At 37.8% G+C, this 21,519-nt stretch overlaps 1 protein-coding gene across 3 annotated transcripts in view; it reads left to right on the top strand.

Moving 5' to 3' along the window:
• Positions 1-21,519, top strand: part of NBEAL1 (neurobeachin like 1) — a 74,441-nt gene that overhangs the window by 20,086 nt on the left and 32,836 nt on the right. For 2 of the 3 annotated variants that reach the window (XM_026048042.1, XM_026048058.1), the window contains exons 3-20: positions 1,252-1,413; positions 2,775-2,856; positions 3,038-3,165; positions 4,267-4,349; positions 7,256-7,341; positions 7,964-8,270; positions 9,252-9,358; positions 12,114-12,200; positions 13,515-13,598; positions 15,017-15,115; positions 15,221-15,801; positions 16,619-16,751; positions 17,367-17,486; positions 17,668-17,971; positions 18,864-18,949; positions 19,328-19,417; positions 20,291-20,459; positions 21,176-21,309. In XM_026048042.1, coding sequence (XP_025903827.1) covers positions 1,252-1,413; positions 2,775-2,856; positions 3,038-3,165; positions 4,267-4,349; positions 7,256-7,341; positions 7,964-8,270; positions 9,252-9,358; positions 12,114-12,200; positions 13,515-13,598; positions 15,017-15,115; positions 15,221-15,801; positions 16,619-16,751; positions 17,367-17,486; positions 17,668-17,971; positions 18,864-18,949; positions 19,328-19,417; positions 20,291-20,459; positions 21,176-21,309 — 2,842 coding nt within the window. The remainder of the gene's footprint in view (positions 1-1,251; positions 1,414-2,774; positions 2,857-3,037; positions 3,166-4,266; positions 4,350-7,255; positions 7,342-7,963; positions 8,271-9,251; positions 9,359-12,113; positions 12,201-13,514; positions 13,599-15,016; positions 15,116-15,220; positions 15,802-16,618; positions 16,752-17,366; positions 17,487-17,667; positions 17,972-18,863; positions 18,950-19,327; positions 19,418-20,290; positions 20,460-21,175; positions 21,310-21,519) is intronic. The other variant, XM_026048047.1, reaches the window with a different exon arrangement.

The raw sequence follows: 21,519 nt of genomic DNA, 5'->3' as shown, positions 1-21,519 counted from the left end.
TTCTGCCTGCCTAGCTGTTTTATTAAACCGTACCTCAATCTGCTCTTTACAGCTCTGGAAAGCTAAATGATCGGTTGTTTCCCCTTTCCCTCAAATAGCCAGTGTCACGGTGCTATTTCTCAGCAGTTGTGTTTTTGCCATGCTTTTTCATGCACATGATTTTTGTATGCAAATATTATGCTAGAGAGCTTTAGAGCTGGCTTTTTTTGGTTTATTGTAATTTTTCTCCCTGCCATCTGCTATTTTTTAAGCTGGTGTAAGCTGTGTCCTAAAGCTTGTCCTGTGTGGAGCTGAGCAGGCATGGGGAGGGCAAGCAACTGATGCCGAAGGCACTCGCTTCACTATGAGAGCCTGCTGCCAGAAGAAGCTGTCTCTGAATCCTTGCCAAAAGGAGCTTCAGCAGTGCTCTGCATCCTGAAAAACACACCTAAGGAACTTTGAGAACTTTGAGATAGGTTTCTGTATGGCTGCTCAGAGCACTGGCTTAGCTGCTGGTTTTAGTGGTGTTCCTGTTTTGTTTCCTGGATCTCTCTGGTATTTCCCTATGAAGTCTTTTTGTTTAGCAGGCAATACGTGAAAGCAATGCTCACCAAGATGAAGTCTGGACGTGCTTGAGTTGTTGTATTTAATCCCAACACAACAGTCTTTTTGTCTTGTAAAAATAAAGATAAAAAGCTAAAAGCTAAAGGATTTTAGCTAAAAGCTAAAAAAGATAGCAGAACAGAACTGTTTGCTGGGTTAGTGATATATAGAAAGTAATAAGCATAGGTCAAAACTAATTTGTCAAAAGCTGCCTGAATTGCTGAGAGTCCCTTGCCCTGCATTCAGACACTGAGTTATTTCCCGCCTGCCCTAATCTTCCATTTTTTTTCCTAATTTAAACTTGCTGTGAATTGCTACTGCCTTGTAGCTCCTGTCAGAAAGACATGAAGTTCATTGTGGATATTTGTCAACTGGATTTCAATAGTTACTGTTTAATAATTTGCATAGTGCTGAGGAATCCATTTATTGTGTTGTTTAAGGATTTTTTCATGTAATTCATTGGTTGGGGAAAAGAAGACCAAGCAGGCATTTTAACACCATATTTTTCCTTGTAACGTGTTAGGAAGTGTTTGTTACCCATCTGTTGCTAGAGATCAGTAACCTTTATTATACAGGTTTACTGGGACATCACCCAAGCAGACTGAAATATCTTGATAATATAGCATTTGCAAAATGAAAAACATCAGGCATGTATGACTTTCTGTTTAGAGTGGATGACGTTCCTCCAGGAATATCGCTGCTTCCCGATAACATTCTTCAGGTCTTGAGGCTCCAGCTGCTGCAGTGTGTCCAGAAGATGTCGGATGGACTAGAGGAGCAGCAGCAAGCTCTGTCACTCCTGCTTGTGAAGTTCTTTATCATCCTTTGCAGGTATTTGTTGGCACCTCAACAAGGCTGTTGTTTAAGGAACCTTGATGCAGTCTATAGATATAGTTTCTAACAACATGTATAGTGTGGTTAGACATGTGCCAGAAGAAACCAAGAAATTATATCTGTTGCAATCTTCAAAATAGAGGGGAAGAAAGAATCAAGGGGATAAATATCATTGTCTTGGCAATGACGTTTGCTATGGGAAATGGACTAGAAGGTGATTAGACTAAAATGCTTGTTAATAAGATATATTTGTGGGAATTCAAGGCATGGTGTACCAGGTATAATGAAAGTTTTTCAGAGGAAAAGGCAGACTACCATAAGTGTTGAGTATGATATAACTCTAAAAATAAATGTCCAGGATGAACTGTTTCACATTCTTAGCATGCTTATTCTGTAAACAGCTTAGGAAATGATTTGGAAGCTGACTTACTAAACTATTAAAGTGTGACTGGCTTTCTTCTCAAACTTATGCTTAATTCTGTAAGTCTGTTTAAACAGACACTTTTGTAGGCTTGTTCCTCCAAACTGCTTTGCTCTTTTATTGCAAACTGCATTTATGGGAGAAGGAGATAAAGTATCATAAGGAATCCCTTTTTCTTAAGGAATATTTAAAGAAACTTTTTCAGAACCCTTTGGTTCTCCTTATCCCTGAAACAGCATGAAAAGCTGTAGGGCAGTGTTTTAAGTATCCTACAGTATTAAATATAAACTGTGTTGCTTTTGGTAGTTGTTTTGATGAATTACCCATTGTTGTCAGCCTTATTTAATTGCTGAAATATTTTTACTTCATCGTTTAAGTATCTGATTTTTGTGGCTTGTCCTCAAGCCTGAGAATTACATGTGCATGCTATTTCTGTGTTACTGCTGATGTATTTAATAAGCTGTTTTAGCCTATTAGATGTTTCTGGGTTTGTGGAGAATTTCAAGTGCTAAACTTACAAGTAACATTCTTGCTAAGCTGTAGAAACTGCATGAAGCTGCAATGAGTCTCCTTCTGTTGGTCTAGTAAAGTAGAAGGAATGGAAATTGCTGCCTTTGTTACCAGATGCTGTTGCTGAGCTCTCTATTCAGAGTGCCTGGGAATCTGTTTAACCTTTGAAACCTCAAATTCCAGTTAAAATTGGCCTAAAGCAAGGGGCTGGGGCTTTGTGCTTATGTCTTCCTGTTAGATGAAAACTTGTAGTATTTCACTGTGACAGAAATAAACATTTGAATACATGCAGTCTTTTGGGGAATATTCTTGAAATGCTGATACGCTCTCATATCGTTTTAAACTGAATGCTAAAACAAACATTGTTTGAACTAGCCTCAAATAGTAGGCTGTGTACATTTCTGTGGCTTTTATGTTGCCTTCATAGAAATTTGGCTAACGTGGAAGAGATCGGGATGTGTTCGTATATTAACCATGTTATCACCATGACCACGTTATACATTCAGCAGGTATGTGAAGTTAACAGCCTCTTGTTTTGCCTGTCTCTACTGCCTGTCCCTGCTTATATGATCCCCTTTTAGAAAAAACTGCAGTGGGAGGTGTGGGAGAGTATTTGATCTCAACAATAGGTCTGAGCACTTGAGATTAAACATTTTGAAATCTTTTGACCACAGTTTTTTTCCTCTTCAGTTAAAAAGCAAAACAAAAGAGAAAGAAATGGCAGATCAGACTCCCATAGAAGAATTCGTAAGACATGCATTGGCTTTTTGTGAAAGTCTCTACGATCCGTATCGAAACTGGAGGCAGCGAATTGCAGGGTATGTGCTGAGTTATAGGATCACAAATTCTATTTTGGTGTTAACTAGATGCATATAACAGATTCAGACAGTAAATTTATTGTTTCATGTCAAGCTCCAGTGGAATGTCATCTGTGAATGTTCTTCTGCTCTTGCCTGTGCATCTCATATTACCTTATCTGGTAAAACCCTGGGTCCAGTCTCACCTTATCCTGTAGATGTGTTGCACACATGCAGCAAGCTCCCCCTCAGGACCCTTCATGGTTCTCCAACATCCTGCCCAGCTATGTCCAGATTTAGTGTGGATAGTGCCAGTCTTTCTCACTGTATCTTAAATAGTGTAGATGTACTCTGAGTCATAGATTTGCACTTGGAAGGTGCAGAAGTTGACAGTAGATCAGTATAATCACACCACTGAAAACCATTATGTTCTTTGGAATGTTTGATATGATTTAAATGTCAATTGTAAATTCAAGGAAATTTACTTTCTAATTCATTTTAGAGTTTAAGAAAAAGCTTAAGTCAGAGGATGTAACAAGAAATCTGTTCTGACCAACAGGAAACTCTTTCCATTACTTTATGCTTTCAGAAACTTGATCCATTCTTAAGTGATGGAAGAAGGAAGACAAACATGGGGCAGGGGAAGAGGGTGGAATTAGGGCAGAAGAAATTTCTGAAGATAGTGATATAGATAGGTTGCATTTTCTGAAAAGATGCTTATAAATGTAGAATTGTTTCCTTTACAGCCGTTTTTGTTGGTTCCTGCCTCTTGCCTTCCCTCACGTCCCCAGGGTACACATAATGTTTTATGACTGTTTCAAATTGCGTGGTTAAGAAATTTCGAAGGCCAGCTGTTGACTTACAGCAAGCAAAGAATAAATAACATTGTTAGATTGTTAGCTTTATGTTTTATTTTTATATGTCATATTATAAAATGTTAAGTCTTTTCTAGGAGTGGAACAGTAGACACAGGGTTACCTAGAATTCATTTTTTCAGGAAGAAGTGCTTTTTTTTAATCCTGTAGACAAAAGAAGATTTCTGGATGTTGACAGTGTCTTTTCTTATAAGTAATAAAGATTTGGTATCTAATTTTGGGATATCTCTTTTTAATGTATTTGCAGACGTATCCTTAGCACAGTTGAGAAGAGCAGACAGAAGTATAAGCCAGCTTCCCTCACAGTTGAGTTTGTCCCATTCTTTTACCGTAAGTATTTTCCCTGACATGGTTGAAAATGCTTATTTTTGCAATAACAAATGTACTGATTACATGTTCTGTTCCACTAAGAATGTCTGATAAATATAAAAGCCTCTTTATGAGGATGAATCAAGTCGGTTGCTTTGCTTGCTTAGTTTTGGGCTCTTTGTACTTAAAAACTTGGCTTTGAGTATCTCTCACTCTTGCCATCCTTATCTGTGTCATTTTGGTCTTTGAAAGCCTTTTTATTTCTCTCCCCTGCTCCCAATGTTGGTTCTGTGAGTTGACAGTTTTGCCTTGTATTTTGGTGCATATTGCAATTAGAAAAAGATCTTTGTAGCAACTGCATTGATAACCACACATGCATTTCTAAGTATGATTTAGCAGTTAGAAACAAGGAAACTCAGTACCATATGACCAGCAAATGCTTGTTGGACCACAGTTTGAGAAAATTCTCTCTTTTGTTTCTGGTTAAGTCATTAAAGTATTTTGACTGCTGCTTCATAAGTCATGTACTCTTACCATTGCAGGCTGGGTGAGGAATGGAGGACTCGTGTGGCCGTGTTCTAAACGTAAATCTAGCTTAGATATCAGTGCTCTAAAAGGCTGCTATGCACAGACTTGTGTAATATTTTAGCATAAGAACTGATCATCCAGAAGAGTGAATATCTTTAATATAGAACAGTAAGTTAAAATACACTCAGCAATATGTAAAATGTTTACTGACAAGTTAGTGTTATTCCCATAAATCAGTGAGGATTCCCTTTTGCATCTGTGGCAGAGGCCCGGATCTGTGGCATCTTAAGGCCCGGATCCACCAGAAAAGACTCTGGCAGAACCTTAGTCTAAGCTTACTGTGACTTTATGTAGTTAGTCTGACAGCTAAGTAAGAGATCTCCTTGTTTCAACACGCAAATTTGCTCTTAGCAGGCTTAAAGGTTTATTTCTGTAATCATCCTAAACTTTTCGTTCCTTACAAGACAGATCAGCTAAAGAAAAGCATAACTGGGTACAGGCTCCCAGGATTCAACTTTGGGAACTAGCCATCTAGTTAGTCTCAGATCCCAGAATGGATGGATCTATATGGAGAATGGTGCTAGAGATCTGAAACTGGGACTTCACCACTTAAGAGCTCTGCCAAACTGGGAATTAAAATGTTCCCTTGCAGGGACCTGGGAGGTGGAATGGGTTGTTCTGTTGCCCAGTTCCTTTGCTGAGTAGAAGAGAACTTGTTTTCTCAGTTCTTGTGCAGGGGAATTGATGGTTGAGTGACTGTTACTGCTTCTCCAAGGGTCTAAGATTAATAATCTCCATATGAGTCATAGATGAGTTAGCCTGGCTAACTGGAGAACAGATGAGAATTTCAAGAAAGGGATTAGAAAGCAAATAATGTATTGCCTGCCTCAGGGAAGTGTTGTATATGTGGCATCCTTCACTGCAACAGACTTCATTTTTTTATCTATTTGTTGCAATGCCCTTTCCTGCAAGGATATAGACAGATGGGTATCTAAAAAGAACAGACAGCTGAGGCCAATAAACACCATTCCCTTATGCCAGTCACTGGCAAGCCACTGCAGTGGCTGCTAATGAGGAGTGTCACCCTGAGGAGCTCTCCTCCCCACTTGCTACCCCTGTGTCACCTTCTGCTGTCTATAGCTATCATATAATGTGAGTGACTATGGGCCTGTGTGTTGAGGGGAAGAGTCATCTACTGCTTAACCATTTGGCTGAAGAAATGGAACAGAAAGCTGCAGAGCTCATGCTCAGACCTTCCTGCCATGGCAGCACTAGTTGGAGTCTTTTTCTCTCCACCTACCTAATGGCTTGGTTCAATGTCTGCAAGGTGTACTGCTCTATTGAACTTAATCTGAGGTTTCCCAAGAGGTTCAGTGCTGTAAGTCAAGGGAGTGTTTGGACCAGCAGACCAACAGTGTGATCATGTAGGCTGTGTTTTTCCCTTTGAGGACAATTTTAGAGCTGTGCAATTTTCTGGTAAAGCAGTTTTATGTTCAGCATGTTGTTTAGCATTATTTTAGTAACTGATATAAAGGTTATATTATTATTTTAACATAGAAATTTTAAATGCTAGGTTTTTATTGCTTGCTTAATCTCACTTTAAAAACCTGAGTGATTCAGAGACCTTAGTATTGCTGGGAAGTTTTTTTCAATTACTAATTTCAGTAAAATAATACTTTGTAGTTTCAGTTGCAGCTACTTTGAGTCTAGTTATTGCTATAGCAACAGTAACAATTTGTATTGATATCTGTTGCTAAGAGGCTGCTTATAAGTGATTTTCATCAGAGATAACATGAGAAAAATTGCAGGATAATGGTCTTCAAAGTGTCTATACTGGAAAGGTTTCAGACCTGCACAGACTTCCCTGGAAGGTTTAGTCTGGGAGCAAGTTCAAGCACTGTTTTTCTGACACTATGCATTGGTTTGGCGTGAGCCTTTCTAGCCTCTAACTGCCCTTAACTTTGTCATGTCTGTTAACTCTGCAGCTTGCATGTTAGAATGTCCTTCTATATCTTAATAGTATGGTCAAAATGGGCTAATCCTATAGTATGGATCAGATCAATGATTGCTGTGTCTGACTCTGTCAATTTGCATGAAACTGCTGTTCTATGGAAGATGGAGGTCCGGCCCTGTGAAATTCCTGATAAATGTGGTGGTGTCGTGTTGCTTGATGGATGTCAGCATATCACAAGTTGTGATTGTGCTTATGATTCAAGTTTTGATTCGATTTATGTAAAAGACAGTAGAGATTATGTAGCTGATTTTTTAAAACTTGCATGATGATTAGTAGTGGAGTTGATTTTTTTAATTATTTCAGCATTTTCCTTAGACAAAAAAGCTTCATATTATTTCTATCGCAAAAATAAAGAATTCTACTACATTTTCTTTATTTCAACCAGAATGCTTTCAAGAAAGCGAACATCTCAAGGAAAGCCTGAAATGTTGCTTGCTGCATCTCTTTGGAGCTATTGTGGCTGGTGGTCAGGTAAGGATTTTCAATTTTTTTCCAGCTTCTGAAGCCGCCAACTTTCTGTTCACTCTTAAGACTTAAGGGTTATGGGAAATGCATAAAAGATTTATTGCTGAACATGTTTGCTTTTTTCTTGCCAAGTTTGGGACCATTCTGTGCAATAGTATCTAAATGCTAAAAGCTAGGTCAAATGGTAGTGGAAAACTACTGTCCACAAGAACATTCATGTGAGCTTAGTATTTTCATGTCATTCAAGGCTCTGATAAATGCTTGCTAATCATTCAGTGTGATTTTTAAAAGAAATTTCAAATGTAGATTTATTTAGGTTTGACAGAATTTGAGGCAGTCTTATAAGATGTTGTTTAAATGAAAGTTAGAACATCTCTTTTATATTATATTTATAAAAATCCTCTTTAAGCATTATCTTTCAAAAAGAAAGACTAAGATGGGCAGCATTTCATCGGCGGCAATCAATTTAATTCAAGTAGTAGGTTTAGTGGCTCTTCAACAATTATTGTGCATAAACTGGGACAAATTCAGTATTGTATCTTACACAATTTGGATGGCACAAATGAAAACTGAAGAGATTTGAGATTTTTTTATATGCTTAATCATTTTTTTTCCCCATGGGTTTCAGAGGAATGCTCTTCAAGCAGTGTCTCCTGCCACCATGGAAGTTCTGATGCGTGTTTTAGCAGACTGTGACAACTGGGATGACAGGAACCCGGAGGAAGTGAGCAGGAAGGCTGAGCTCACTCTGAAGTGCCTGACAGAAGTTGTCCATATCCTTCTAACCAGCAGTTCTGACCAGCGGCAGGTGGAGACCAGTACAATCTTGGAGAATTATTTCAAGTTGCTAAATTCGGACCATTCTGCGTTACCTAATGCAAGGCGATGTAGGCAGTGGGAGAAGAGGTTTATAGCACTACAGGTCCAAATGCTGAGTGAGTATCCAAATATTCCTTTAAAAATATTTTGATTTCTATCTCAGAAACAAGCAATGATTGAATTGGTGATTCAACAGTGTTCTCAGATAGCAAAGAACATTTATTCCAAGTGAAAAATTTCAAATGCTTTTTTCCTGACACTGTTTTAAATATATTCTAATGATTCACTCCAGAAAACAAAGTGTATTAAATTGCTACCATTTAACCAGAATGTCAAGGTTCAAGAACTGAGAAGGAAGAGTTCTACAAATCCAGAGTCTTAGTCTCTTTAAAAAAAAGAAAAAAAAGCAACAGTTGTCACTCATTGGTACCTTGATAATTGCAGAATAAGAAAAGTTTGTAAGATGATGGTATCTGGTGGTTGTTTTGTGATTGTTAACTTTGCAGATGGCCTTGTTGTGAACATTAGCCAAAGATGATAGATTTGAAAATGGGTGCTAAGTCATTGGATGAACATTCAGGATAGGGTGCCATCTCTCTTCTCCTTCCCGAGTTTTGATGTTCAGAATAGCCAAAATAGTCATTTCCTTTCCCTGACCTACAAGAAAGCTGAGCAAAAGTATTGAGGTGATGAAAATGCTTAAAATGCTGCTCAGAGTGCAGAAGGCATCACTTCAGGATGAAGCAAAGCAAGACTGCTTGTTTTTTAAAAAAAAAAAAAACTCATATATATATGCAGGTGGCAATGAATGTAAAAAAGTCCAGAGCAATCAAAGTTATTCGGTAGCTGACTTTTTCTGCAGATACAGTGTGCTATGTGATCATTTCAGTTGAACTGTTTAGCTTTAGGCCTACAGCTCTATGTCGAAGTACACATCACTTGGTCAAAAAATGTAGACTATGAAGTTTATTGTTATTTTTCCCCATGTTTGCTATATCCCATTTCTTAATCCTTTTTAAAATACGTTATGGAGAAAAATGCATGATGGATTTGGGAAGTGTTTTGTGTCTGATGCCAGTTCTGTTTTGATTTTGTAGACACCGTCACAGCCATGTTAGACTGCACAGATAGGCCTGTTCTGCAGGCCATTTTCCTTAACAGTAACTGCTTTGAGCATCTCATTCGACTGCTGCAGAACTGCAAGGTAAAATTTCCCTCACCAGTGTATCTTTAATGAAACTTTACCCTTTTTGTAATAAATGCAAGTATAATAACCTTTGCAGTTTTCTTTTTATATTGGATACAATTTGTAGTATTTATGTGAAAGAGGCTTGGTTAGAGCCTCTAATGACATGAACCAGCTAAAGTGTCTGATTTTTTTTGTGACTAAAGTAGAGGTGCTTTTCATCTTCCTTGTGATGAGGTGATGAATATACATCCTGAGCAAAATACCTTTATAGACTGTTTTGTCCCTAAAACTCAAGGTGATTCTGTGACTCATCCCACTTTCCTCCTTTTTTCCCCATAAATACTTCGTTGCTGTTTTCTTGAGAAGTTACTTAAAATTACTGCTGAATGGACCATTGAATTCTAACTTCAGAAATGTATTTTTCAATTAAAAAAGAAAACAAACTTTTTGGTGTAGCTGTGTGAGTGGTTCAGATAATTTGGTGGCAAGCCCTGTGTAGCTGACTCGAAAATGAGCCTTACCTGTTACAAATGCACTTGTTGCCCTCCTATTTAGAATACAGCTTTGACATAGATATACACAGGCAGGTTGTTTTCCTTTTGATCCCATCTAGTCATAATTAGCAAGTCATGGTCTTTCACATCCCATCCAAAAAAAAAAAAAAAAACATAGATAAGGTGCAGCTGTCTGGAATATTTTGTTACTGCATGTGATAAGTTGGTGAAATTGTTATGTTGAGCATTTAGAATACTAGGTGAATTGAACACTAGCTGCGGTTTTCAGTTTGATTCAAATCCCCTAGGTCTTTTTGATTAGAACTTACTTTTATGTGGTAATATATTGAAAATGTGTGTGTTTGGGTTATGACATTATTGCAGCTAAAATCAATGGCAGAATGCCAGTTGGGAGTGTTTTGAAGAGTGTGTGTTCTTTTTGTTTTTAATCTTGTACTCAAAATACCTTATGCTTGACCTTTCCATTCTACTTCTCTGTTTGGGCATCTTTGCCTGTTTTTGTACTGACCTTGTGCTCTGCAAGAAACTCCTTTTATAGTTTCTTAAATCATTAAGCAGCGCGATGTTTACTTGCTCCTGAGTTGGCTTCTGCTGTCAGTTAAATGGGATTTAGAACTAAGAAAAGCGAGAGCACTTACTCTGCTTTTACAGAGGGCTCCCTTCATTTTTACTCTGCCTGTGTCATAATGATACTGTGAGATATGTTATTCTAAATGTGTGGGTGTATGTGTTAACCTCAAAATATCCTCAAGAATGACTGAAGGGAGGGGTGTTTTTTTCACTTTTCAGCATAGCTCCTTCCCTTTGAAAGCCAAATTGAAAATATGAGTTTAACTGTGGAATTTCTTGTAATTAGCCATGGAGAGTGCCTATTTCTGAATCTTTTTTCCCTACCATCTAGTAGGGTTAGAAACCTGCAGGATTAGGAATTTGTGCAAGAGCTTTTTCAAAACTGCTCAATTAAGTCTTGAGACTGAATATTGTCTTCTGCTTTTTGTATTCAAGAAGAGTGACTGGATTTCAGAGGATTTTTCTAGTCTGAGATGTTCAGCGAAGTGCTTTATAGGTCTTGTATCTCTTCTGTCAAACTCTTAGCGATCAGACTGAGCAAAGCACAGTTATTCTAGGAATATCCCTGGTTGAGAAAACACAATTGTCTGAACAGCTTTAAGTTAGAAGAATTAAAGCCACGTGGACGCTTTAAACTTTTTCCTTTATAGTATCAAAAATGAAGAAACTCATCTGGAAAAAAGCTTGCTCTTGGTGTCTGTTCTTTCATCCAGGTGCTAATGTTGCAACTATTAGGCAGTATCAAGTGCAATTTTCTTTTCCAGCTTGCTCAGTTTGTATGTATTTGCTTTCACAGCTGTGTAAGTTGAAGTAATATTTTGAATATTGTCCTTCAATTTGCACTTGTTCATGGAAGGTCATTTCTTAGACTGCCTCACTACAGAGATGACACCTAACAGAAAATGTAGCAAAAATATCCCTACTAAAGGGACTTTTAATGTGTTGCTCAGACTTTTTAAATGTTCCTTTAGTAGAGAGATATAAAACAGAAGACAGTAAGTTCTGACTAGATGATATCTAAAGTATGTTGAAAATTAACAAGAATAGAGTATGAAGATATTTAGTTTTAACCTCACAAATTTAAGTACTGCCTAGGAATCTAGTTTCCATAAGCAGGGAACTTAGCTTCAGGTGCAGAATGGCTGTGTATATTCAATTTAAAGCTATTTCCAACCAGTTAGATCACTAGGGTGATAGCACAGGTGTTTTGTTTCCTTAAATTTTGTGTCCCCTAGTCATTTTGCTACTGTTGCTTTACAGATGTTTTGTCAAGGTGTCTTCACCTTTCACTTGGGATAAGTGGAAAATGGGGAGACATCTCTACCAATTTCTTTAATTTCTATATTTCTTACCAGTAATTTTTTAAAGAACCTCCTGTAATGTTGTTTCTTATAAATGGAATAACAAATGTTAAGCTAGTGACCAATACAGCATCTAACCAGGTTTATTTCCTTGTCTCAGCAATTAAGTATTTATATTTATCCTGGAAAAGAGTAATCACTATATAGCCATAATAGAATGTTAACCTCAGTATGGTAAGAATTAACAGAAGATTAATATTAATGGAGGGCTGTGTCTCACCTGTGTGAGAACTCACTTCTATATGAAATGTGATTCCAAGGCAGCCTCCACAGGTAAATATTTAATGCAATTCTTTCCATTATTCTTGTCTCTGTTTCTAACAGCTGTTTTTAAATGTTAACAATAAAGTGGCAGACAAGAGTGAAAAAGACCTTGCCAACAAATTACTGGCAGAAATGAATGAGGACCAGGTACCTACTTAACCTGTATTTTGCTTCACTTGAAGTCAAGACACAATGACAGGAAAATTGATTCATGTGTTTCACCTTAACCTTCACCTTCATCTCATGCAGCAAGTTGAACTTCTGCTCCTGCACAAATTGGTATTTCCGGTCCGAACAGATTGAGTTCAGCTTCCCTTTTATTTATTTGCTTCAAATTCCAAAAGATGAGCAGTAGATTGAACCTCGATTGAACTTCTTATAACTTGAGGAAGGTGAAGTACATGAATGTAATCCAAATAAATTCTATCAACATGGTGCTGATTTTTTTTTCCCCCTTCTTTCCTCCTTTTTACTACTTTTTCTCAGCACTATGGTGTTTGGATTCTGGGGCTTTGTGAATCTCTCTGTTTTTGCTATCTTAATTCTTTGCTTGTCATCAAGAACAGATGTTCACAAAGCAATGGACATGCTGAATCTGGGAGGTGGGAATAACCTGTTGCTTTTATTTTTTTATGAAATATGAGAAGCAGCAAATGCAAAGTGTTGTTTTAGAATGATATTTTGATTTAAAAAGTAATGAAATTCTAAATTGTAACCAGTAATCTACAAATCATGCTCTTAACTAATAGCTTTGGGTTTTGTAGATTGTAGTAGTTTGAAGATCTGTCTGCATGTAAACATTTCTTTGCTTCTAACAGCCTTCTGATTTTTGACATGTAATTTTTTTAATGTCTGATACCAAGTATAATATTTCAGAGATGGTGAAACAGTACACTTTGTCTAGCTGTACTCATTTGGTTTAATGTTGGATGTAAGATAACACTCCAATGCTTTTGTCCTTCAAAGTAAGAAATACCACTATAAAAAAAAAGAGGAACTTGAGGATATGGGTGGAGAAGCCACCTTACTAGATATGAGTAACAAACCTCTAAGTTAGTGTGTTGCACTGCTGTGTAGGACTTACATGGACAAAACATCTTCATGTGGACTGCAGATGCCTGATGGCTTAGCAGCCTCCACGTACACATGCAACAAGAGGTGGTTTAGTTTGTTCTCCTCCCTCCCTCTTGAGGTTGTCCATTAGATGCATGAGGAAAAAGAGTTTGTCAGTCAACGTTTGAAGTCCAATGTGTCTTGCGAGTGCTTCCCTCCTCCCCTTGGAGTATGTGACTAGTTATCCATTATGCATTCTTTCTTGCAGGTTGTGATGTTATGAAATCCTTTTGCCAGGGAGGTGATTTTTGACACTTGGAAATAAACTCAGTTTTCATCCTGACAGGAGGGTGCAGCACTGGAGTGTGACTGTGTGTTGCTGTTAACATCTGTGCCTGTTACTTTCAGGTGTTTCAGGGGCACCTGGATTGCTTGGCAGTCTCCACCATTCAAGCCCTCACAGCAGTAATGCACAATTCTCCAGCTGCGAAGGTAAGAGTATACACGCAGAGATCTCCTTGCGGTAGAGCTCTTGATCTTGTCTTCAGATAGCATTTTAATGGCAAAACTTTGAGGAAATTTGTGAATAAAAAATAGTAGCTCCTTGGCCCTCATTCTTTGCCAGATAGGGACAGCAGATCTGCTTCGATACCCCTGTATTTCTGATGACTGGCCACTGAGCTGTCTTTATATCAAAATTTAGGAGGTCAGAGTTTTAATATTAGTCAGAAATTTTGTGAAGTGAGTGCATCATCATTACTTGTCCCATGAGTATTTGGGTGAAATTGGTGGGTGTTTGCAGAAGATAGCTTCAGGCAGGTGTGTTTGGTGTAGCCTTTCCATTAGTTTAAACTTATCCAGGATAGGATTACTGTCCAAGATGAGGTCCTGCCATTCACCTCCCCTTCCTTTCCAGTTATTCTCGAGGCTTGATAAAAGGCTACATAAATTGTTAGTTTGTGAATCTGATAACTAAGCATGCAGAAAAATAGTGGATTTATTCTTAGATTATTGGCTTCCTTAGTTTTGTCTTGGGGTTAAATGATTCCCTGGCCTTGGCACAGGGAAAGGGGTGTGACTGCACAGTGAAGGCAGAGGGAAGGGCATGGTCATTTGCTCCAGCTGCTCTGGAGTATTACTCAGTGTTTGTTCTCCACTGACTCTGGGGAACCTGGGAAGAGTTGTATAGCAGGGGATTGTGTGTAATTCATAAAGGTTTAATAAGTTTTCAACTGTGTTTCCATTGCCATGTACACTTTTTTTTCTAAAGCAATTATCTTACCTTTGACAGATTCAGCTATTAAGAAAAGTTTTAACTTCAGTATAAAATACACAGGGAAAAGCATTCACTCCATCTAATCTGTTGGCTACTTACTAAATGAAAATAATGGGCTTTACTATTTATTTGCTGCTTTAATTTTTTTCTGTATGTAAAAATAAGTTTTCAGTAAACAATCCTACAACACACTTGTAACTTAAAAAAATGTTTAGGAAGTGTGGTTTTTAATAAAGTTGTTAAGAAAATCTTTCACTCAAAATTATCAGAATACTTCCGATTCTGAACCTGATCATTTCATTTCATGGTGTTTCTTCCATTAAAATATAAAACTTGCTATTTTGTTAGACTTATCATTTTGAATAGTCTAAATCAACTTAGATTTTTGTGTAGGTGATTATTAAAATAGAACTTTGTATACCTGCCTACTGCAAGGAGATCTCTTCAGCTGTTGCACACTAGAGAGCACAATATATATATGTATTACCAAATAGAGGTTTTTAGCCTGTGAAATTGTTCTTGCATCCTGATTACTTTATCTCTGAATATGATATGGTAAATGAAAACCAGTTGCACTAAGCAAGCAATTTGTGTCTGTTTCGTTTGCTAATGATGCTGGAATTTTTATCCTCAGGAGGTCTTCAAGGAAAGAATTGGTTATGCACACATATATGAGGTACTGAAATCGCTAGGTCAACCCTCACGGGAGCTGCTGGAAGAGCTCATGAATATGGTGAGATGTGCTTGCTTTAAATGTTGTCTAAAATACTGGTTTCTATTTGACTATTTCTGATGTATTTCAGTATGTCTCAATTTTGACTTCTCTGCTTTCTTCCAGGCTGTTGAAGGTGACCACATGGCTGTTGGCATGCTGGGCATTAGCAACGTGCAGCCCTTATTACTGCTTATCCAGTGGCTTCCAGAGCTCGAGTCCCATGATCTGCAGATCTTCATCTCAAGCTGGCTGAGGCGAATCTGCTCCATTAACAGGCAGAGTCGAGCCACATGTGTCAATGCAAACATGGTCATACGTATCATTGAGACATTGAATTCCCACTCTGCCCTCCACAGCTCTTGTGCAGAAAATCTAATTGCCCTTCTGGGCTCTTTGGGGAGCCAGTCCATGAGCTCAGAAGAACTGTTCCGACTCATACGGCTCCTGAGGACCGAGGAACCCAAGCAGGCCCACCCTTACGTCGTGCCAGTGATGCGAGCCATCCTAGCGATGGCTCGGAAGCAGGGCATGGCCAGTGCCCTGCAGTACTTCAACCTGAACCACAGTATGGCAGGAATTGCTGTTCCATCCATTCATAAGTGGCCAGGCTCTGCCTTTTCTTTCAATGCTTGGCTCTGCCTTGACCAGGACCAAGTGACCCCTAGCATGACTAGCAAAAATAGCAAGAGGAAGCAACTCTATAGGTATGTTTAACAGGACTACTTTAGTAGAACAGATTTAGATCCTCTCTTCCCTGTGGCATGTGGTACCTTGCTATATGTGCTGCTTGGGCTTATCTTCAGAATGCAGCATATAGCACTTAATTCAGGTTGGGGAAGGGAAGAGTGGCATCTGTTGCTAAGGCCAGGCAGTGTTACAGGAATAAGTGATGCTTTTCTATTAGTGTGCACTGCAACTGTATGTAGGAGAGCATAATTCTAAATTGTGTTAAGATTAACATTAAGATATGTAGCTTACAAAAACAAATAAAAAAGCCCCAAACCAACAAAACTGCTTCCTGCAAGGATGCTGGAGTTTATTTTCTATGAGGGAGCAATGGGACAGACCTCTTCATTATTTTAAATAGTCATCAACCTGTTTGGTTCTTGATAGTGTGGGTAAACATAGAAGAATCTTCTCTAGACTGACATAGAATAGCAACCAAAATGCAGCATGTGGAACAGAAGAATCTACCCATTCAATCCATTACAGTGAATTTTCATGAGAAATGTAGGCATATGCAATTTTGATCAAAACAGAATAAGTATTTTCCAAGGCCTCTTAGAGTGGCACTTCAGTTATTGATCATCATAGAAACAGGTTGGTGCCTTTCAAGTTTCTGTGGCTCCCCACGGTGTTTGCATGGTGCAACCTTGATGCAGGGTGCCATCTGCTGAACAGAGGGTTTTGGCAGTGTCCTGCATTGAAAATCTTGAGATTTTTCAACACTAGTGGGATAGATTTATGTTATAAAGTAAAAAGCTTTGAGTTGTGCCCTGACTGTTTTGGCTTTTCCTGTAGCTTTTTTACAGGAAGTGGTATGGGTTTTGAAGCCTTCATTACGTGCTCTGGAGTATTGGTGGTTGCGGTTTGCACAAAGAGGGAGTATGCAACAGTGATGCTGCCTGACCATTGCTTTTGTGACTCCCTCTGGGTAAGGTTCAATGCTGAAAATCACTTTAAGGCAGACTAGTGTTAGCTTACAAGTCATAAGTTCTGTTATTTGCAATATACACAGTATATTTTAAAATTATGTAAACTTAAATAACTTACATTAAAAGGCAATGTAAGTGTTCACTATTTTAATTATATATAACTAGTGGTTGATTGAGCTAAATTATGCCGGTTCTATTAGGGCAGCTGGTATTGGTAGTATTGCACTAGCATTGTACTTAGAATTTTTATATGTGCACTTTTAAAATGAGTATAAATGGCTGTGGGGCTAATGAGTAAGTGAAATGTGTTACTGTGTTTTTGCCTTGCCCTTTTCTTTCCCTATGCTTAAGGGCTGCTGTGCATTATAAAAGAGCTGTATCTTTTTTCCTCCAAAATCCTGTGTAAATGTCAAGCACTATGAAAGGAAGCAGTTGATAGATGATATTATCTTCTTGCAGATGTTTTGGATTTATTTTGTGTTTTTTAATGTAAAGAAGTTTTTATGTGGTTTACCCACCAGATTAGTAATGTTGAAGTTAACTATTTATGTACAGTTATTTCACTGCTTTTTAATAATCTAGTGACTTATTTTCATGTTGCATTGCTTAACCAGCACAACATAACTATTGTTCACATGCCTGGGAAGAGGCCCTTTGGTCAGAGCCTTGTTTACATCTATGTCAATGGTCAACAGAAGGTCTCTGCCCCACTTCGGTTTCCTGCTATGAATGAAGTAAGTTCATTTTGTATATCTTCACCCATAATTGCAAGCTCTCAGAGCAGTTGTTTTTGCAGTAGGACTACTGAATTAAATCAAGCAATAAAGCAGAATACATGTAGAGGAAAGGGAGTAACAGTTACTAGCTTAGTGTTTGCTGATAAGGTATTGTTCTCTTCTGTGCTTGACTTTCCAGCCTTTTACTTCTTGCTGCATTGGTTCAGCTGGACAAAGAACAACAACTCCTCCTCCATCCCAGATACCAGACCCACCTTTTTCCTCTCCCGTTATGCCGCATCGTACATCCCTCGGAGGCATCCTCTCGACAGGAGGCTGGAGTGGGGTCCTGGCAAAACCAGAACTTGTCACCAAGATGATCTCAGCAGGGACTCAAGATAGTGAATGGGGTTGTCCAACATCTCTGGAGGGCCAGCTTGGATCAGTGATCATCTTCCATGAAGCACTGCAGCCCCATCAGGTGAAAGCATTGTATTTGGCAGGTAAGTGGTGGTTGTGTAAGTTTAATATAACAAGGCTGGTAAATAATGGGATGAGCGTGGGCGGGATGCTTGAGGCACAAATCAAGAATTGACTCTCTAGAAGAACCACAGAGCTAACCTTAGTGAGAGGACCTTAAAAATACTTGTCATTCAGTCTTGAGTTGATTTGTTTTAACAAAGTTATGTTTAAGATTTAAAGTTGACAAACGCATTCATTTTATATACCGGCCTGCAAAAGTTGAAGTATTATGTTGTAATTTAACTTGTCGCTCTTAATTTTTCCTGCTGTTTGCCTACATGTGAATTGGCAGCTGAGGCTCTTCTGAATGGCTTATAAATGAGGGCAGTGACTTCAAGTGTTTTGTTTTGTGTTTTTAACACAAGAATGAGCTAATAATTTATGATTTTTTTTCCATATTTGAAAAATGGTAAACTGTCTTATAGTTTAATATATTAAGGTATTAAGTTCCGTGAGGTTCTGAGATTGTTAGAAGTTAGGATAAAAATACTTAGGATAAAAAGCATTTTGAGGAAATATTCTGTGTTATTAAATAACACAGTCTTAAAGGTAACTCATTTCATGGATGCTTGTGCTTGGTGGCAGAGATTAGTCAAATGTGAGGTAGGTATGTCTGAAGACAAACATCAGTGATCTTCAAATTACGAAAAAGAGAATCTGTTTGCGGAGTGTAGATCTTCAGCAAGGAATTGTTTTATTTCTAAGATGACCCTATGAAATGAAAGTTTTATGTCAAAAAGTTAACTTGAAAACATGTCTCATAGGTATGGTTTTGTGGTTTTAAGTGTCCTTTTTATTGTTGTTGCAAAGTACAGTAGAATAAGATTTGTAGTAACCAACATGAATATCTAGTGAACTCAAAATATCTTACAGGTCCAAACTGTTTAACTCCATGGAAATCTCAAGAGTCTGAAGTAGCAGATCTCCCCAGTAAGGTGCTGCTTCATTATACACCAAAGGTATGAAACAAAAGATAATGTCTTTTTGTTTACACAGTGGCTTTCTGTTTTACATCTTGGAACATGTTTCAGATGGTCTTTTTTACTTTGCTTTTGCTGTTTGTTAGGACAAGTAAATGAGTTCTCTTTACGTTGTGGTTGTTATAGGAAAATATAGTAGGCTTTGTTCTTGTTTTCCAAAGTAACAGAAATTTCTTGTGCAACTGTGAATGCCAAATCTAACAAACTGTGCCAGACTACCAAATTTGCTTAATACCAACACAAAGGCACTACCTTTCTAAAGTGTATTAAGTATTCCAAACCCTTATGTGAACTTTTGGGCTCTGTGATTCTCTTCTGAAATGTTACTGAAGCTCCTTTTTTTTTCTTTTTTTATAGGCCTGCAGAAACCCAATTTGTCTTGACCTTTCTGCGAATCTTTTACATGGAAGACTAACTGGAAACAAAGTAGTGAACTGGGACATCAAGGTAAGTGCGTACTGGGTTTCCAGTGCCTGATGCCGGTGCAACAGTTAACATTTTTCACCTAATGTTTGGAATGCCGAAAGCTGATGTTGATGACATTTAACAGGCACAACAGGTATTTATAGTAAGAATTAAGAGGTTAATGCTGTGGCTTGAGCAGTATATGTTAAACTGAGGAGTTTCCAGGGCTTACTCCTTTTAGCATCATGTATAAGGCATTAATATTTTTGTGGCAGCTGACTTGGATCTGTGTAATTTGTTCCATGCATGTTGTATATCAAAAGCTCTTTGTATTTTTTAGATGTTTCTGTCACTTGTTCCCCCATTGAAACCTTTGAATTAGATTGAGATTAGTAGGATTTAACTAATACTTGTGACTTTTGTTATATTAGTCATTACAAATATCAAATTGGGTAACTTTAGTAGAAATCAAGGAGTAAATACTTGAAGAATCAGATACTACTTTTCATAGAGAATTTCATTGGTTATAATTATTTCTACTTGGAGCTGACAGTACCATGTGATCCTTCAATCCAAAAGCTTAATTCAGAGAAAATACCAAAAACTCATTGAACTGTTATATATTGTTTGTATCTACTATACATTAATCTTACAATAATTTTTTGTTAGTGGCTGGTACATTGGAATACCTGATTCTATTTCAATGAAGCTATTCAATATATTCTTAATGCAGCAAGTACAGTCCCAGTGTCTTTTTAGTTAATCTTTCATTTAATCTGGCAGTTTAGGTGTGAGTCTATCCTAAAACTAAAATCTAAACTGACATTAGCACACTGCTAATCTGTCTTGGTACTAGTACCTTGATTTTAAATCTCAGACATGATTATTTCTTTCCTACTGTTTTTCTTGATTTAGGATATGATCAACTGCATTGGTGGAATAAACGTGCTCTTTCCGCTTCTGGAGCAGATCAGCTTTCTTGGTGGGCGAATGCCTCAAAAGTCTGAAGGGGAAACGCTATCCTCAGAACTAGTTACCCCTGTAGAGGGAGACTGGGTAGTATTGTCATCCACAAAGGCATCAGGTAGGCAAGTTCAGTTGGGATCAAGTCATTTTTAAGCTTTCATTACAAACTTTCCAGTGAGTGGTGGAAAGACATTGTATTATGTGCTGTTTTTTTTCCAATGTAGCATGTAATGCTGACAGCTTATTCCTGCTTCTACACATCAAACATGAATACTGAATGTCAGGAGTGCTGTGTGAAATTAACTTTCTTATTTGAAATTTAAGTATATTGAATAACACTATTTTTCTTTTCATGATTTGGTCTTATATTAAAGTCAGAATATGCAGTTACTACTTTTCTAACTAAAGAAGTATGTTGCTGAATATTCTGAGAAATAATGAATTGTCTGATGCAAAGTCTTGTAACATCCAAAAGTGAGACTTTTCTGCTGTTTGAGTGCTGGGTCAGGCTGCCCCAGTAAGATTTTACAGTATCAGCACTGGTGTGTGAAAATGGGTAAAATTTTCCTTAGGGAAATGTTAAGACCCCTATCTCTGTACACATTTACCAGCCAGGTAAATGAAACACCCACAGGCAGGACTGAGGTTGGTTTGTTCTGGAGAGGCATGGAATCAGTGCACTGGAAAAATCTAAAGATAGCCTGCTGCTAGAGAACAGACAGATAAAGATTTGGAAAGTTGGAGAAATTTTATGAATACAGACACTGCTGTCTATTTCTATATAGTGGTTCCAGAAAAAAACAAGTTTTTGCAACTTGTTACCCTGTTTTGCAGAGGCTCGTTTGGAGAAGAATATTGTTGCAACTTTCATCTTGATGATGAAACACTTTATTCAAAGACACCCTGTTAATCAAGAAAACCTCATTCACTCCCATGGAGTTGCTACCCTAGGAGCCTTGTTACAGAAGGTAAATGAATTTGAGAAACATCGTTCCATAATGAATGTTGTGGATGATGCCCTAGAAACTTTGAAACATGCTTAATTTCTCCAGAAAATGAGAATTGTGCTTTATCATGAACTGTATTTGTGGTTTACTATGAAAGAAGGAGAGGGGATGAAAGAATCACCAAAAAAAGGTTTAAAAGTGGAAAAAATATTTAGGATATTCAATATGCTG

This window comes from Nothoprocta perdicaria, unplaced genomic scaffold (genome assembly GCF_003342845.1).
Source record: "Nothoprocta perdicaria isolate Ctin4 unplaced genomic scaffold, notPer1 scaffold_11, whole genome shotgun sequence".
Lineage (NCBI taxonomy): Eukaryota > Metazoa > Chordata > Aves > Tinamiformes > Tinamidae > Nothoprocta > Nothoprocta perdicaria.
The sequence above is the reverse complement of the archived record's forward strand: the minus strand, read 5'-3'. Positions and strand labels throughout refer to the sequence as shown.